At 49.4% G+C, this 15470-nt stretch overlaps 1 protein-coding gene across 1 annotated transcript in view; it reads right to left on the bottom strand.

The window, feature by feature from the left end:
- Positions 1–15470, bottom strand: part of LOC136962476 (receptor-type tyrosine-protein phosphatase U-like) — a 45316-nt gene that overhangs the window by 10272 nt on the left and 19574 nt on the right. Inside the window, 10 exon segments of the mRNA XM_067256262.1 lie at positions 776–799; positions 802–811; positions 4283–4359; positions 4681–4753; positions 6987–7174; positions 7533–7693; positions 9137–9275; positions 11682–11718; positions 14063–14342; positions 14425–14527. Of these exon segments, the coding sequence (XP_067112363.1) occupies positions 776–799; positions 802–811; positions 4283–4359; positions 4681–4753; positions 6987–7174; positions 7533–7693; positions 9137–9275; positions 11682–11718; positions 14063–14342; positions 14425–14527 (1092 nt within the window).

Raw genomic sequence — 15470 nt, forward strand, 5'->3', positions numbered from 1 at the left:
AAACCCAATGATATATTCTTGCAGGAGAAACTGAATTTGTCTGAGGTAGAACAAAGAGTGCAGAGGAGGATGGGGGGGGGGGGGGGGGAGACAGAGAGAGAGCGGCTTTTTCCAGTATACTACACAAATAATATCAGAGCTGAGAGAAAAAAAAAATCAATGGAATGTCACACAATAACATGCAAGTGTCCTCGGGTGCGTGTTTTTACTTGAAGGAGGCGAGGCATCCCTAAGAAGAACGAGAGCCACTGAGAAACTACAAATTCAGAAATCGATGATGGATGAAGGAACTAAATGTTAGCTTGTAGAAATATCCCAACACAGCATGATGAAACACCACTGTATATGTTTACATACTATAATATGCATAGAATTATTGTGCATATTTTAGATCCCTAATGTGATCTACAACTGGAAGGCACAGCTCTCTCTCTCTCTCTCTCTCTCTCTCTCTCTCTCTCTCTTTCTCTCTCTCTCTCCTCTCTCTCTCTCTCTCTCTCTCCTCTCTCTCTCTCTCTCTCTCTCTCTCTCTCTCTCTCTCTCTCTCTCTCTCCTCTCTCTCTCTCTCTCTCTCTCTCTCTCTCTTTCTCTCTCTCTCTCTCTCTCTCTCTCTCTCTCTCTCTCCTCTCTCTCTCTCTCTCTCTCTTCTCTCTCTCTCTCTCTCTCTCTCTCTCCTCTCCCTCTCCTCTCTCTCTCCCTCTCTCTCTCTCTCTCTCTCTCTCTCTCTTCACACACAGTACACACAACACAATGTTGAGTCTGCAGGGGATCTTACCTTGGGTGGCAATGAAGTGGTTGATCGTTGGTACCCCTGGACAAAATGGAGCCGCAGAACGAGATGAAGAGAACAAAGAGAAAGACAATGAGTTCATATTTTCAGCTATAAACCCTGATGCCTCTGGTCAGCCTCTGGTCAGCCCACACACCATCTAAACAATCATTTTAAAGGTTTGAGTAGCCTACAATTCACTAACATAAATAATTCCTAGACTTAACATGGCAGAAATATTCTACCATTCGTCTGACAGTATGTGTGACATAGGTGTTTGAGTGGGGTTCTTTTATATGTGGGCGGATGTATTCATATTGAGTGTTAGAGTATCGTTTAACAGTGGTTTACAATCATGCATGCAGGTATTTGAGCAGAGCAAACAAAGCTTTGTCTCAAAAGAGCTTTAAACGACAAAAGTGAGCTACGGTGCGGAGGCAGTCACTGGTTCAGAGACGGAGGATTCCGCACGTGTACGAGAGACACGAGCTGATCAAAACACAGTGACGGTGACTCTGGGACTCCAGGAGCGATTCCGCCTGAATGACACTGACTGATGTGTGTGTGTATTTTCTCCTCTGCTCTGCATTAGTGCTGCTCTAACAATACGACACAGCGGGGCCGGCATCCGAGGCTATTGACTGCCCTCTCCCTTCTCCCCCCACCCTGTCTCGTCCTCAGAAGAGAGGGACACAAAGCTGCGCTATGAGACAGGCTTCCAGGGCTTGGCTTAGTCCAGACAGATTCAACTTCACAAAAAAGTCCAATTCTATTTCACAAAGAAGTAGTAGAATCTTCACCGATACACACTCCAACAACCCCCCCCCCCCCCCAAACACCCACCCCAACAAACACACCCCAACACCCAGCCACATCTCAATCCATAACTGTCATGTCAGTGTGAGAATTGGAAGCGTATGACCACTGCTGTGGAGCAGTGCCGGCCTATCCCATGAGGCTCAGTTGCTGAGCTTCACCTTGCACCAGCTCGTGTCTGTCACCTAGGGAACCACACTCTCTGCATCACGATCCATCAAGCAGTGAGAACTCACAGTGGATGGATGGGAAAACAAAAAATGGTTGTTCGTTTGAACCACAATCATCGATCACGTCACAAAATGGTCAACAGATGGGAAAAAAGCTGAGATTTGACGGCAGCACTCACTAAATATCTCATAATAGAGTTGAATGGTTAATCATTAACCATTCAACTGTTGTAAATGTTTGCCAAATCTCAAAACTATTAATGGTAAGTAAAGACTTTAACATATTTATTACATGTAATAAGATGTAGCCAACCTCAGTTCGGAAGAACTACAGAGCAAAGCTACGTCATGTGCTCTGAAATGTATCTAGATTCATCCAACTTAGCTCTTTACATTATTCAGATGGAAAAACAATGGGAGGTTTTGCAGGAGAGATCCAGGGCTTTCTTGCCACGCTCAGAACAGTTTAGTAGGAGGATGATGGAACCTGAGGTGCCTGGTGGTCTCAGAACATTCTCTCCCAGCAGTGCACCTGATGGCGCCTGGCTCTGAGTCTGCCTGCCGTGTGTCAGGCCTCACACTCCGTGCCCTCGCTGCTCCCTCTCCTCTGACATATCCTACATGTCAGCCCTGCTGGGGGGGGGGGGGGTTACTCTGACACAGCGGATAGTAGAGGAGGAGGGAGCCCATAGTCGTCAGATTGGTTAAATTAAACTCTGGGGACGGAGAGCGCCCCCCCCCCCCCCCCGACGGCATCTAGACTCAGAGCACGGAGCGAGATGGAGAGATGTGCTCTGGGAGCGACGGAGAAACGTCTGGGCGGGGGGGGGGGGGGGGGTATTTGAAAGGGGTCAGGTAAGAAGAAGGGGGAGGGGGGAAGATGGCAAAGAAGAAGAGAAGCAGAGTACTTACTTCCCTGTTTATCCGAATCTAAGAGATCCCAAAGGTGGAAGAAGAAAAGGGACGAGAGAGATAAAGAGAGAGACAAGGAAATGAAAGGGAGGAAACAGAAGCTAGTTATTGAGGCTGAATATGGCGGAGGGGAGGTGACGAGATTACAGAACATATTGTGCAGGGCCACCTGTGGAGAAAACAAGGTTTGCTTCTTCACACTCCTGTTTTCATGGCACAGACGATCTGGGAATGCCCATAGGTGTTCTCTCTCTCTCTCTCTCTCTCTCTCTCTCTCTCTCTCTCTCTCTCTCTCTCTCTCTCTCTCTCTCTCTCTCTCTCTCTCTCCTCTCTGACACACACACACACAAACACACACACAAGATTAGGGATACAATTAGCTCACATTAAGGGCCTCCTCCATCCCACCCTAACAACAAGCCTTGAGCTACAATCCCCGAAGCCTCGCCCACCGTGCAAAGCTAAATGAGCCAGAACTGGACGTAGATCATGTACAGGAGGGCTACATTTGAGTTTGACCTCAAAGCGACGCCTGAGGAGCCGCCCGCTCTACCTCTGGCTGCTTCCATGAATCATTTAGCGGCAAGGCGCGCCAGGGGTCCTGCGTGACACGCCGGCAGCGCTGTAGACAGCGCGCTTAATGACAGAGGGGGTCCTCGTGGCTCCCATGTTAATGGAGCCCTCAGCGAGGGCGCGGGGGATGCGAAGCAGGCAGAGCCCTCGTTCGGGAGCGATGACGTCAACAGCCCTCCTCTTCCACCCGCGCACGGGCGCTGAGTCAGCCCTTTTACCTGCGCAATCCAATCCATCCTCTTTGGCCATTCTAGTTTCCTTTTGTTCCATCGATAATGGTGAAACAATGGGAAAAATAATGCCGCATTCAGAGGGACGGGGGGGGCGGCTCCAAACTCTCTCGTCAGACACTTAACTTGACACAGCTGTTAAAAAACAGCGGCGCGTTTGTTAAAAGAGCTTTTCACGGTCACCTCGGGATCACCTCGACTCTGAAGCCTCAGAGCTGAGCCCACGCCGCAGGACGCAGTGACAGAACAGTTAGGCTGCAAGCATCCTGAACACAAAGCCGACCAGATTGGATCTGCTTCCTGGATGGGCTGCTGCTGGGATGGCAGGGACTTCCTGGGAAACCTGGCCGAGCTGAACCGTAGGTGAGATCAAACACAGCTGAGAGTCGATGAAAGGATCAGCAGTTTTTCGATCAGAGGCCTTACTAATACAGCTCCGAGGCGAGTTTGGAGGAGCACGCGATGAGTCACAGGGCAGACTTAACGGATCTTATGGGATCTTCTGTGTTCCTAAAACGAGTTCTATCTCGGAAAAGCCAGCGCCTAACGCCGCAGACGGGACAACCAGCGCAGGGCCAGGTTACCCTGGAGACATATCCCACGTGTGAGCGATGGTGACAGATAATATTGTGTTGAATCCTTAGCCAGGGGCCCCCTAAGCTGCTCGGGGGAGGAGCTTAGGGGTGGGGGGGGAGTGGAGATCTATAGGCTTCCCTTGGACAGCAGGGAGGGAGAGAGAGAGAGAGAGAGAGAGAGAGAGAGAGAGAGAGAGAGGAGAGAGAGAGAGAGAGAGAGAGAGAGAGGGAACTTACATCTATATAGTTGGCGTTGACGTAGTCAGAGTTGGGGTCTGCCAGCAGAGAGTGGAGCTTGACCCGGTGGCGGTCATCTAAAAAGAACAAAAGTGTCAAGAGATGAAGAGATAGAATTGAAAACAGCAAATAGGACGCTCCAAAAACATGTCAGTTTCATCTCAGGCAAGAAGCATGGTTGTATAGTGGTGGGTTGATAAAAACATCATGATTCATAACAGTAGTGAAGCTGGACTGGAGTGGAGGGGGTCACTGGAAGGGGGAAAGGTTGTAAAAGTCAGAACACTTTGTTTTTTTAAAGCATGGCAGGGAAGGCATTGAGAGATAAAAAAAAAAAAGTGTCCTTCCACTTCTACTTGGAAATGATTGTGTCGTGCACTTTTGACTTCCAGACTCACATCCGAGCAGGCTGTCATGTCTTCCCTTGGTCTTGTCTTTCTTCTTCGTAACATCCCAACCGTCGAAGAAACTCTGCGAAACAAGACCACGAGAGAAGCGAGTTATTAAAAGCACACAATGAAAACGTCGGTGAAAAGATGGGGACCAGCACAAAGTGGCTTCTTGCTGGGACTGGTCTGGAACAGAAGCGCCAGCCTCGGGGTCATTGTGGCGTCTCGTCTTCTGAGTTACTGGAGGCACCACCCGCCAACGTCAGCCACGGCTTAAAGACACAGCGCTCGGGAGATGAGACGCAGGCCCCTCTGAAAGGGGACTGTGACCTTGGTTGGTGCTTGTTGGGGTGGTGGCATGCTGGTGTGTTTGTGAGTGTGGGATGGGGGGTGGGGAGTGTGTGTGTGTGTGTATGTGGGGGGGGGGCAGAAATGTTTTGTGATTCCCCATGCAGCAAGACAGTCGCCGCTTGAGAGTGCTTCATAATACCTCAGTGTTAAAGCGCTAAATTTGTGACAGCTGTTTATGGCACCCACCGACGAAAATCTGGCAGCGAGCGGTTAGTCGAGCCGTCGAACCTAAATCAACGTTACGAGAGTGGCATGTGGGGGAGAGAGAGAGAGAGGGGGGGGGGCGGTGACGAGGGGCGGACCAGGACCACAGGGATGAGCAATGTTGCCAAGCGTGCCGGCCTAGGCGAGTCCTGTCACGTTCCCCACGCCCCTGCCAACGTCTAAGTCCGCCTGATCTGCTTGCCGCATCACCGGGCACATTCTGGTGCTCCACATGCGCCGAGCTAAGTCCTTCATCAGGGGCCGACCAATTTGTCATGGGTGCGGGGGCCAGAGCCAGCCCACCTGCAGCTCAGTGGGGGGTGGGGGGGGGGGGGGTGGGATGGGTGCAGGCCAGGGAGAGCATGCTGAACAGGGGATTACATCTGCCTCCAGCTCCTACACAGGTAATGCCACACCTAATCCTTCTTAAGAAATGTTCCTCCGGTCTCCATCTCCCACACTGTTCGCTTCATCGGCGCCTCACCAGCATCATCCAGCCGAGCACACGGGCTTCCCAACCTACACACAGCTCTGCTGCCCACAGCTCTGCTGCCCACAGCACTGCTGCCCACAGCTCTGCTGCACACAGCTCTGCTGCCCACACCTCTGTTGCACACAGCTCTGCTGCACACAGCTCTGCTGCGCACACCTCTGTTGCACAGAGCTCTGCTGCACATAGCACTGCTGCCCACAGCTCTGCTGCACACAGCTCTGCTGCACATAGCACTGCTGCCCACAGCTCTGCTGCACACAGCTCTGCTGCACATAGCACTGCTGCCCACAGCTCTGCTGCCCACAGCTCTGCTGCACACAGCTCTGCTGCACACAGCTCTGCTGCACATAGCACTGCTGCCCACGGCTCTGCTGCACACAGCTCTGCTGCACACGCTGTTCACGCTGTTTTTCACGAGAGAGACTGTGGTTCTTCTCTTCCCCTCTCGTGACCCCCCCACCCCTCCATTTCCCTCCATAGTCCAACGGTTTGGGCCTTTGGGACAAAGCCTCAGGAAGGCACCACTTGGCCCACTGGTTTGTCATTTGCAAACCCCCACCACGCTTGCGCTGGTGCCCTGATCAATGGCGGCCACAGTGGCAGCACCGTGGGACGTGAGGGTTATAGAGTCTGACAGCAGTGCTCACGCTGATCCCCTTCATCTTGTTTATTTCTCCAGGCGATGGGGGAGCCAGACGCAGGACTGGGAAAGCGACCCTGGTATTGATTTTCAGGGGGGGGGGGGGTGAGGGGGGGGGGGGGTATTTGCAGGCTCCTCGGGGGGTGGCTTAATGAATCGAAAAGCGCATCTGGATTCCGTGCGGTGGAATTCACGTACAGAAATGGCTAAATGCTTCGGGGTGCTGGAAGGGACTTTGTATCAAAGCACAAAAGAGAAAAAGGCAAAAAAGGAATTTGAAATACTTTAATTAGTTTACTCAGTGGCAGAAAAATATCTGCAGCTGAGATGGAATGAAAATTATTTTTATAGTGAGCTTAGGAACTATAACTTCCAGTCCAATCGAGCCAACACACCGACAAAAGAGGATATATTATCGTTTGCATTTGGGGTATATGTAAAAAAAAAAAAGCTTGGGCACCTTAAATGAAACCAAGAAGTCCTAAGGGGTTTCTTTCAGTCTCCAACTTTCTTTCCGCAACAATATTTTCCACCCTCTCTCTCTCTCTCTCTCTCTCTCTCTCTCTCTCTCTCTCTCTCTCTCTGTCTCTCTCTCTCTCTCTCTCTCTCTCTGTCTCTCTCTCTCACCTCGTACTCCTGCTTGAAGCCGTACCCCTCGGCCGTCTTCATCTGGTTGATGTGCTGCAGGAGGTCGGCCACGCGGACGGCAGGGTGAAGCTGACCCGTGTGATAGGGCGAGCTCTTCCTGCGACAGTGGCGGTGCGGGGAGCCACCCAGCAGACTGCTGGACTCGTTCACTGAACTCCGCTGCTCGTCTGTGCGGGCACAAAAGCACACGTGCAGAGTCAGCAAACATGAACCCTTCAGCCGACTGAATGGTACGCTGCTGCATATGAGTATTCAATTGAGCCATACTATGTTGACTGACAGTGAGCTTTTAATCCCGGGAAAGAGCTATAGGATAGCTGCACAAGAAAGCGCCTTGAAGGGACAGCACAGATGGAGAGGCAGCCACTGGAGGTCAGGGAGCGAGGGAGCGAGGTCGCTCACCCTGCCCTTTTCTCTCTTTCTCGTTCTCTGCGTCTGTCTGACGCTCGCTCGCGCACTCTCTCGCTCTCTCTCTCTAGCACTCTCTCTCTCACACACTGTCACTCTCCCAGCCTTCCCACTCACTCCTAACGTTGCAGTTGTGGGCGTCCAGGAAGGAGTGTGCGGTGCGTTCGTCCTGCTGCAGGGTACTCTGGTCTGTCATGCTACAGTCCAGCGAGCCCAGCTTCCTGTTTTTGTCCTGCCGGTAGGACATGGCTGCCTTGTTGATGGCCACCTTCTTCCTGCTGCAGAAGGAAAGGTGGAGAGGATGAGGGGGGGGGGGGGGGGCGAGCACAGAAGAAAGAAGAGGGGGGAGGGAGGGAGGCAGAATGACAAGAGAGATATATAAAAATATAGAAGAAGAGGCGGAGAGATGAGGGGAGGAGATGAGAAATTGGAAGGAAGAGGAAAGGTTAAAGATTGAGGGCGGGAAAAGGCAGATTTGGTGATAGCAGGGGAGAGAGAATAAAGAGAGAGAGAGAGAGAGATTAGAGAGAGAGGGAGGAAGGTCTGAACCATGGGGATGCGGTGGAGATAGTCTTATCTCCTAAAGAGTCATCCTGAACTACAGAGGGCAAGCAGGTGAGGATGGCGCCACAATGGAAGGGTGTGGGAGTGGGTTAGGTAAGGGGGAATGTGTGGGGGGGGGTCACTTACGGGTAGTAAGAGTAAGAATAGAAGTCCCTTCTGATTAGCATGAAGAAAGAAGAAGGAGAGGGAGAGAGTGAAGAGATATAAAAAGAAAGGTGAGAGGTGGTCATGGTTTGTCAAAATGGCCTCCAGAGAGGCAAATGAAAATATGCACTGTTGAATGTTGCGATGTTTATTGGCAAGTGACTATGGAGCACACAAGCTGGACGCAACACAAAGCTTCTAGCTTTCAAAAGGACATTTTCCAATCGTTCATTGGGGCGTACTTGGTCATCCAAAATCAAGCTGGAGAGCGTGCTTAACCAGCCCTTCTGGCTGCCTGGCTGGCCATCATTGTGCTGAGCAGATTGCCTGGGAGAAACCATCTTATCTGTCTTTCAACCTTTCACTCAAAGACATTCTTTCAATCCTGTCCACCTAGGAGAAAATCCCTGAAGTGGAGTTGGACTCTTTCAGTACCCCCCCAAAAAAGAGAAACAACCTTCCTCCCCAATTACTAGCTCGACACCTCACAGCTGCTCACCTCATGTAATTGAGTGGGCAATGGAATAACATGCCTCTTGATTAAATATTTCACACTCAGATGATTGTTCCAGCGTCGCCTGGCGAGTCTTGGGGAGGGGAAGGGGCGTGGAGGAAGGAAACTTGGGTGCAGGTGCCGACTACTACCAAGGTAATTTGCAGTTGGAACGCAGCCAATGGTTGCCACGCCGGAGCGCATTTGAATTTCCGAATGAGGTGTGCGCGGCCAATAGGCGGACCTTGAAATTAAAAAGATGAGAAGCAACACAAAAGCTTGGCTGCTGCAACTGCTCTGCGCTCCTCATTCTTTGGGATGTGACTCATCATTCAGGGAAATTAAGTCTAACTCCAACTGCCAAGACGTGACGAAGAAATAATGCTCTACCTGGGTAGTAGAATGTGTCAAACGACACCGGTTTTTGTAGAAGGGGAGAAAGCTACTGCAAAGGCCGAACAGAACCTAGAGACCCTTGTACGAGAGGCCCGAGATGGTCGTGGGTCGGCCAGATGCTCACCCCTTCTTGACGATGATGACGATGGCTCCCAGGAGCAGGATGAGGACCACCAGCCCCCCGGCACACGCCCCCAGGATCAGACCCATGTCCTCGGCATGCTGGGAAACCTCCAGGGCCCGCTTGGAGTCCTTGCAGGCAGCTAGAGGACAAGGAGACAGATGGGGGGGAGGGAGGGAGGGAGGGAAGGAAGGTGGAAGGGAGGGAGGGAAGGAGACAAATGGGGGGAGGGAGGGAGGGATGAAAAGAGGAGAGGATGGGCCAGTATTTGATTAGTAAACAACAGTGAGGCATGAAGACATGACTCAGTGCTGAAAAACACATGCACAAATATAAACACATATCGGCCAACCTGGCAGTCAGTGCTTAAAGGAGAGCAGCAGGAAGGAAGGGACTACTGACAACATTATAATTGTGTTTCCTGTAATACTCCCTCCAGATCTGGCCATGCCATTTGATAAACTGAGCCATGCTGGAGCTGTGCTTGGAGATGAGCACACAAATAATGAATTAATCCCAACAGAGGAGGTTATCATAGAAAAGCAGGTAATGCTCATCTCTCACAGTTTCATGAGTGTATACCCACCGGCAAAGAGAGAGAGAGAGAGAGAGAGACAGAGAGAGAGAGAGAGACAGAGAGAGAGAGAGAGAGAGAGAGAGAGAGAGAGTAGGGGGAGGAGCGTGGGCAGAGCCTTAGAGACCACTGTTCCAGCACACTGTTACCAAAGAGGGCTTCCAGCTAAAAGACCAGGCTACTGTACCACGTACTTTGTCAGCCCACACTTGCACTTCACATCTCTTAATATAGTGAAAAGCTAGCTACCAGCTGGGCTACCTTGGCCTGGGTTTGGAGAGACTCGGGTTCCCTTTGTAAACGCATGGGCTCTCAGTCAGACGCACTGTTTACTGCGCTAGGCGCTATGGCACCCTCTCCTTTCTGCATCTCTACATTTCCATCCTTGCCAGCCAACAGCATGAAATCATCCCGCAGATGAAGTTGGTCTCCAGTGTTGTTTTTGCAGAGGTGAAAATTGCCATTAAGTGAGACTGAATTGGCGGAGTACTGTTAGCATGTGCACCTGCGAGCAAAATGTTAATTAAAAAAGCAGTCTCTCGCAGATGAGCGAGCAAATAAGAACAGCGTGAAAATCAGCTGCGGTTTCTCTTGCCATCGCTCATGACGGATGCAGCGCTGTCTGAACCGGATATCTGGCAGAAATGAATTTGGACAACATCCTTGTTTTTCAACAAAAGGCCAGCCATTTTTGGGGGGAAGGTTCATTTATTTTATAAAAGCATGAAATCCATGTGGTTCTTAAAAAAATACATGTGAAAGTGTTTGGCTGGAAGGTGATCACAGCAGTTAGACTGTGGCTGGAATTGCTGAAAACATTGTGTACTTTTCTCGCACACCAGCAACTCAGCTCTTCGCTGAGCCCTCTGTTCAGACTAACAAAGTCACGCTGGCTGTCAGGCTGCCAAAGAGGGATGGAGACAGGGAGTAGGGGGGGTTATGCAAAATAGGACACCTATTTCATCTTCATCCCCCCTCGCTGGTCTGTAATTAATCAGTATCCTTGTGTCAGCTAAGATCACCTGCAGTGTTGACTAGCTAACTTAAGCCAGGATGCCTGCACTGTCTGTCTGCATCTCTGCCATGACATGAAACCTGGCCTGTCATTACACAATCAGACAAGAGGGAGGTAGAAAGAAGGAGGGAGAGAGAAAGAGATAAAGGAACAGCAACAATAGCCGAGCCATACTGAAACCTCTGTGCCATGGCAACCTCTTTGCCCACTCTGAAGGAAATGGAGCAAGCGCAGTATATCCTGAGGGGGTCTGCCTTCACTATGTTTCTTCAGAATAAGGATACTATAAATATGGCAGGAAAACAAGCCACTCTGCCCAGCTCTGCCTGTGTGACACGCAATGCAACCCTTAGATGTTATCATACTTTAGAAGGGAGAGGAGGAAAAAAAACAGGGGGGGGGGGTGTTGAAAGAGAGAGAGAGAGAGAGAGCTATGGAGTAAAAGAGCAGGGAAAGAAATGCAATTTTTCCAGACACTCGTCTCAAGTGCTCTCCCAACTTCTGACACAAACCATTCGGGAGAGGGGAAAAAAGCCCATCATTTCCTCCTTCTCACACGGCGATGAGATGAGATCTCGACTGCTCTCCCACACATAACTACTCGGGATCAGGTTCTCCGGACAAGGTGCAGTAGTATTTCAAACCCATCACTCCGCCAGAGTGGAAGCCATTATGTCAATGTTGTTGGTGCAAAAGAGAACGTGACTTTCACATTTTCCCTCTGCAGCTCTTGTTTTGGAAGCTTGATGGAGGTGTGAGTGACAGATTGCTTTTACATTCAAAGTACACCCTGCAGCATGCTAAACCCTGCTGCACAACCTCTGTAAAACAGCCTGCAGCACAATCACTGCTGTCAGAAGTCCTATTTTTTTTTAAGAAACTGCTTCAGCAAAAAAATATTACCCAAAATGGAACACTACAACACTACCTGCTGAGTTAGTAAAAGTAGTGCAAATTACCTTTTCTGGCAACCCGGATACAGTTGATCCTAGTTTCCTGAAATAAAAGAAAGGGATATTATCACAACACAATTACGGAACAACAGGATACATGGTGAGGTTAATGACACGCTAAACATAGTCAGGAAAGGAAGATGTAGCACAGTCAAAGGACACCTAGGCCTGATACTGTGTTCTTTCTTTTACGTAGATAAAGAAAATTGAAATCTCGAAGCAGATGACATTCCATTGTGATGTGGGAGGCCTCTGTTCCCTCGTCAACATATAAGGTCCCCCTGACCAATCCCTTTCCTGGCCAAAGGCCCATCAGAGAGATAGAGACACACTATCAAATTAAGATTTAAAGATGCTAAATCGAGCTTTATGGGCAATTATGCTAATCTCTGGTCCCCAATTGGAGTCAGAACACTTCACCCAAACTGCTGCCAAATTGCCTATTTTTAATCGAAAATCTCTTTCAAGTGGATTTCCTCTTCCCCTGTCATGTTTACTGTCATTTACATCTCATTGAAGCACCTGCAAGTGGTGTGTTAGGTGTCTGCTCGTCCTCGGTCAAGGTTGATACACACCCTCTTGGCTCTGAACCCAGACTCTGGTACAGCATGTGTTGCTAATGACAGCTTAGAATGTCACACAACCTATAGATGGATCCACATATATGTGCCAATATTCCCATCCAATAACAGCCCTTTGGTGAGTGACAGGTAGCTGCAGGTGACATGTTTAGATACCGAAAAGCTCCATATGGTGTGGAGATAGTGCCATCAGCCTTTCATAGCCATGGCATGTTGATGAAAAACACCTTTCATACCATGCAGTCTAGAATACTGAATATAAATATATTAAATCTGCCAGTATGACAATGGGTTTGGTTCAGAAAGTTTAAGGAGAAAATCGAACCCTTGAAGAAATAGGCCTTTCTTCTGTGTTGACTTGGTACAGTCCACAAACACATTGCTGTACTAGTCAGGCATAGGGAGAGATGGAGATACAAAGTGTGCACTGTGTGTGCGAGTGTGTGCAAGTGTGTGTGTGTGTGTGTGCGAGTGTGTGTGTGTGTGTGTGTGTATGTGAGAGTGTGTGAGGCAGATTGTAAAAAGCATACGTCTTTCAAGCTCTAATAATTGTTCTATCCGTCTGTTCAGTTTGCAATGCATGCAATCTACATCAAATTATCAAGAATCATTTTCAAAATAATACGCTTCCCCCCCGTTTCATCATCATTCACATCATGCCTGTCCCGGGCTGACTTAAACTGCCAGGTTTTATTAACAGATTGAGAATTTTCACAGGGAAACAACAGCAACACATTTTCAGAGGTTGTTTTCAGTTCTCGAGTCCTCAAAGAGCTTGAAGAGATGCCTATTTCTGACACCACCCTAATTACACAAATTACCTTTTGAAACATACTCCAGAAAATGTATCTTAATGGCGTCGTAAAGAATGTCATTTCAAATGGAAGGCCTCGAACTGAAAAGTTACTGTGGGCTTTTAAAATCAACAAAGAAGCGACAAAAAGACATCGCATGCAGTGGATAAGTTGTTGACCTTGGCTAAGAGATGCAACATTAGAGATTCAACATTTGAGCCCTCAAAAAAAAACAGCAGCAAGTTTAGTTTCGAAAGAGACAAGCAAGCCAGCTCTTTGAAAAACTCCTGGATGACTCGACTCAGTGGCCTTCAGTGTATTAGGTCTAATATTTTCAACAGTTTTGAAATGTAAAAAGTAAAAAGCTTGTACTTTCATTCTCTCTGTCACCATACCTGCTTTCATTCTTCACGACTTCATGAGTCTCATGGCGTCCTTTAGACACAACTGCCTTTCAGCAGACATCAACACCCAGGAAGATAGTCTGAGTTTAAACATCTTACATCTTCAGACTTATGTCTACGAGGTGAAAGATAACATTCATGATCAATGTTCCACAGAGAAACCGACACGTAAATATTTCACAGCGCTGCTTTATTAGACTATTTCTATGATATTCCTGAGAGGTGTCTGGTTCACTGCAGAGAAGGATAGAAGTAACTTGGGGGTTGGAGGGAGATGAAAGGAAGCTGCCTCTGTCTGGCATCCTGTCTTTCGGAGAGGTTATAATACTGATACGCTCCAGACAGTCTACACCAGTGGGAAGTCAGCGTTTGAATAAAAAGAGAAACATCAACATCAAGTTTGTTTGCCGCGTTTGTGAACAATTATATCCTTTTGAACTCTTTCATTGAGCTGTTTCTCTGCTGATGCCGGGGGCCTGTCATCCAACGACCCCTCAAGTCCTCCAGAGACCCTGAGGTTCCGGTCCATAACCACAGACCCTACACTTATCGGCCAAGTTACATGAACCTGGACCTCGAACATAAGGTCCAGCATCGGGTGTACATACCCCTCGGAAGTTGCTGGCCGCCTGGAAATAGATGAGATAGTTCTTGGTGGGGTCCAGCGGCGTGTTCCAGTAGCCGTTGTAGGTGTGGTTGTCTCCCACGGTGAAGGGCGTGGCCTCAGGGAGGCTGCTGGGAGGTAGCTCGGCTGTGTAGTAGTGGGGGGCTCCCTTCGCCTGCGCCTCGTTGTGGGAGGCGGCGGCAGGGAAACAGTCGACGCCGCCCGCCTCCCTCCTCCTCACCCGCCGCGAGCCGTCCTCCTCCACCACCACCACCTGGTAGGTGCTGGACACAGGGGCACGGTCAGCGCGGGATACGACAGCGTGTTTGAATGCTGTTTGAGGGGGGCTGGGTGGGGGTGTCCTACCTGACGGGCGCCCCTCTACCCAACGCAGGCCGCAGCAGCACAGTGATGGTGCTCTCTGATTCGCTGAGAGGCGACGGGACGTCCTCGTAGTCGAACACCGGGGCTGCGGAAGAGAGCGTGCGTGAGTGGATGCGTGTGTGTGTGCGTGAGTGGATGTATGTGTGTGTGTGTGTGTGGGTGCGTGGCAGAACATGTGAGGGTAGGAGAGGCAAGGGAGGAACACAGGAGAGTCAACGACTCACTCATCCCAACAGGGTGCGATAACACACACTACTTCTCCTCCTAAAGCATATCAATATTCATAATTACGAATCAACCCAGAACAGTCACTCAAGAATAGCACACAGATTTATTCAGGACTCGGAGTCGAAGAGCATCATTACAGAGACAATAGGATTCATTAGTAATTATGGCACAAGTAAGAGCCTCTCTCCCCAGGGAACCATGATGCAGCGTTCTTAACTCTGTTTACAGCCGGGACAGACTTCAGCTGGAGTACAGCCAGGATACGCAGGCGAAAGCCTCTTTAGCAAAACGAAGAATTAATAACAATCAGCTCAACCGACAGTCTCTCGAATGGAGCTGTCTGAGTGGACACTGAGTGGATAGCATACCATGTGGTGTTCTCAGGCACGAGCGTGCACACGTGCGTGCGCACAGCACATTCTATATAGGTACATTTCCCATGATACATAGAGGCACACGGTCATGTACAGTTTGAGGGGAAGGTGGTAGGTAACTAAGTAGTAGTCGGTAGCTGACCCTGAGTAGGTAGTTAAAACCAGTGTGAATCATAGAGGAGCCTAACATTACACAACCACACTTCCTGCTGGTGTGCTTCCAATGAGTGCCTTGGAACGAAGGAACAGTCTTTATTCAGTAAGCTACAGGATACAGGTTACCACAGGATAAGCAACCTTTATAAAGATGAAACCCACCATTTGCTGGAGGGAGCTGGAGGGGTGAATGTTTGCTTATTATTCTGCTCCAGGTTGCAATTGAAGTCATTTGAGTCAGAGAGGTCACATGCAATTATATTTTGTATA

This window comes from Osmerus mordax, chromosome 18 (genome assembly GCF_038355195.1).
Source record: "Osmerus mordax isolate fOsmMor3 chromosome 18, fOsmMor3.pri, whole genome shotgun sequence".
In the NCBI taxonomy this organism is placed as follows: Eukaryota; Metazoa; Chordata; class Actinopteri; order Osmeriformes; family Osmeridae; genus Osmerus; species Osmerus mordax.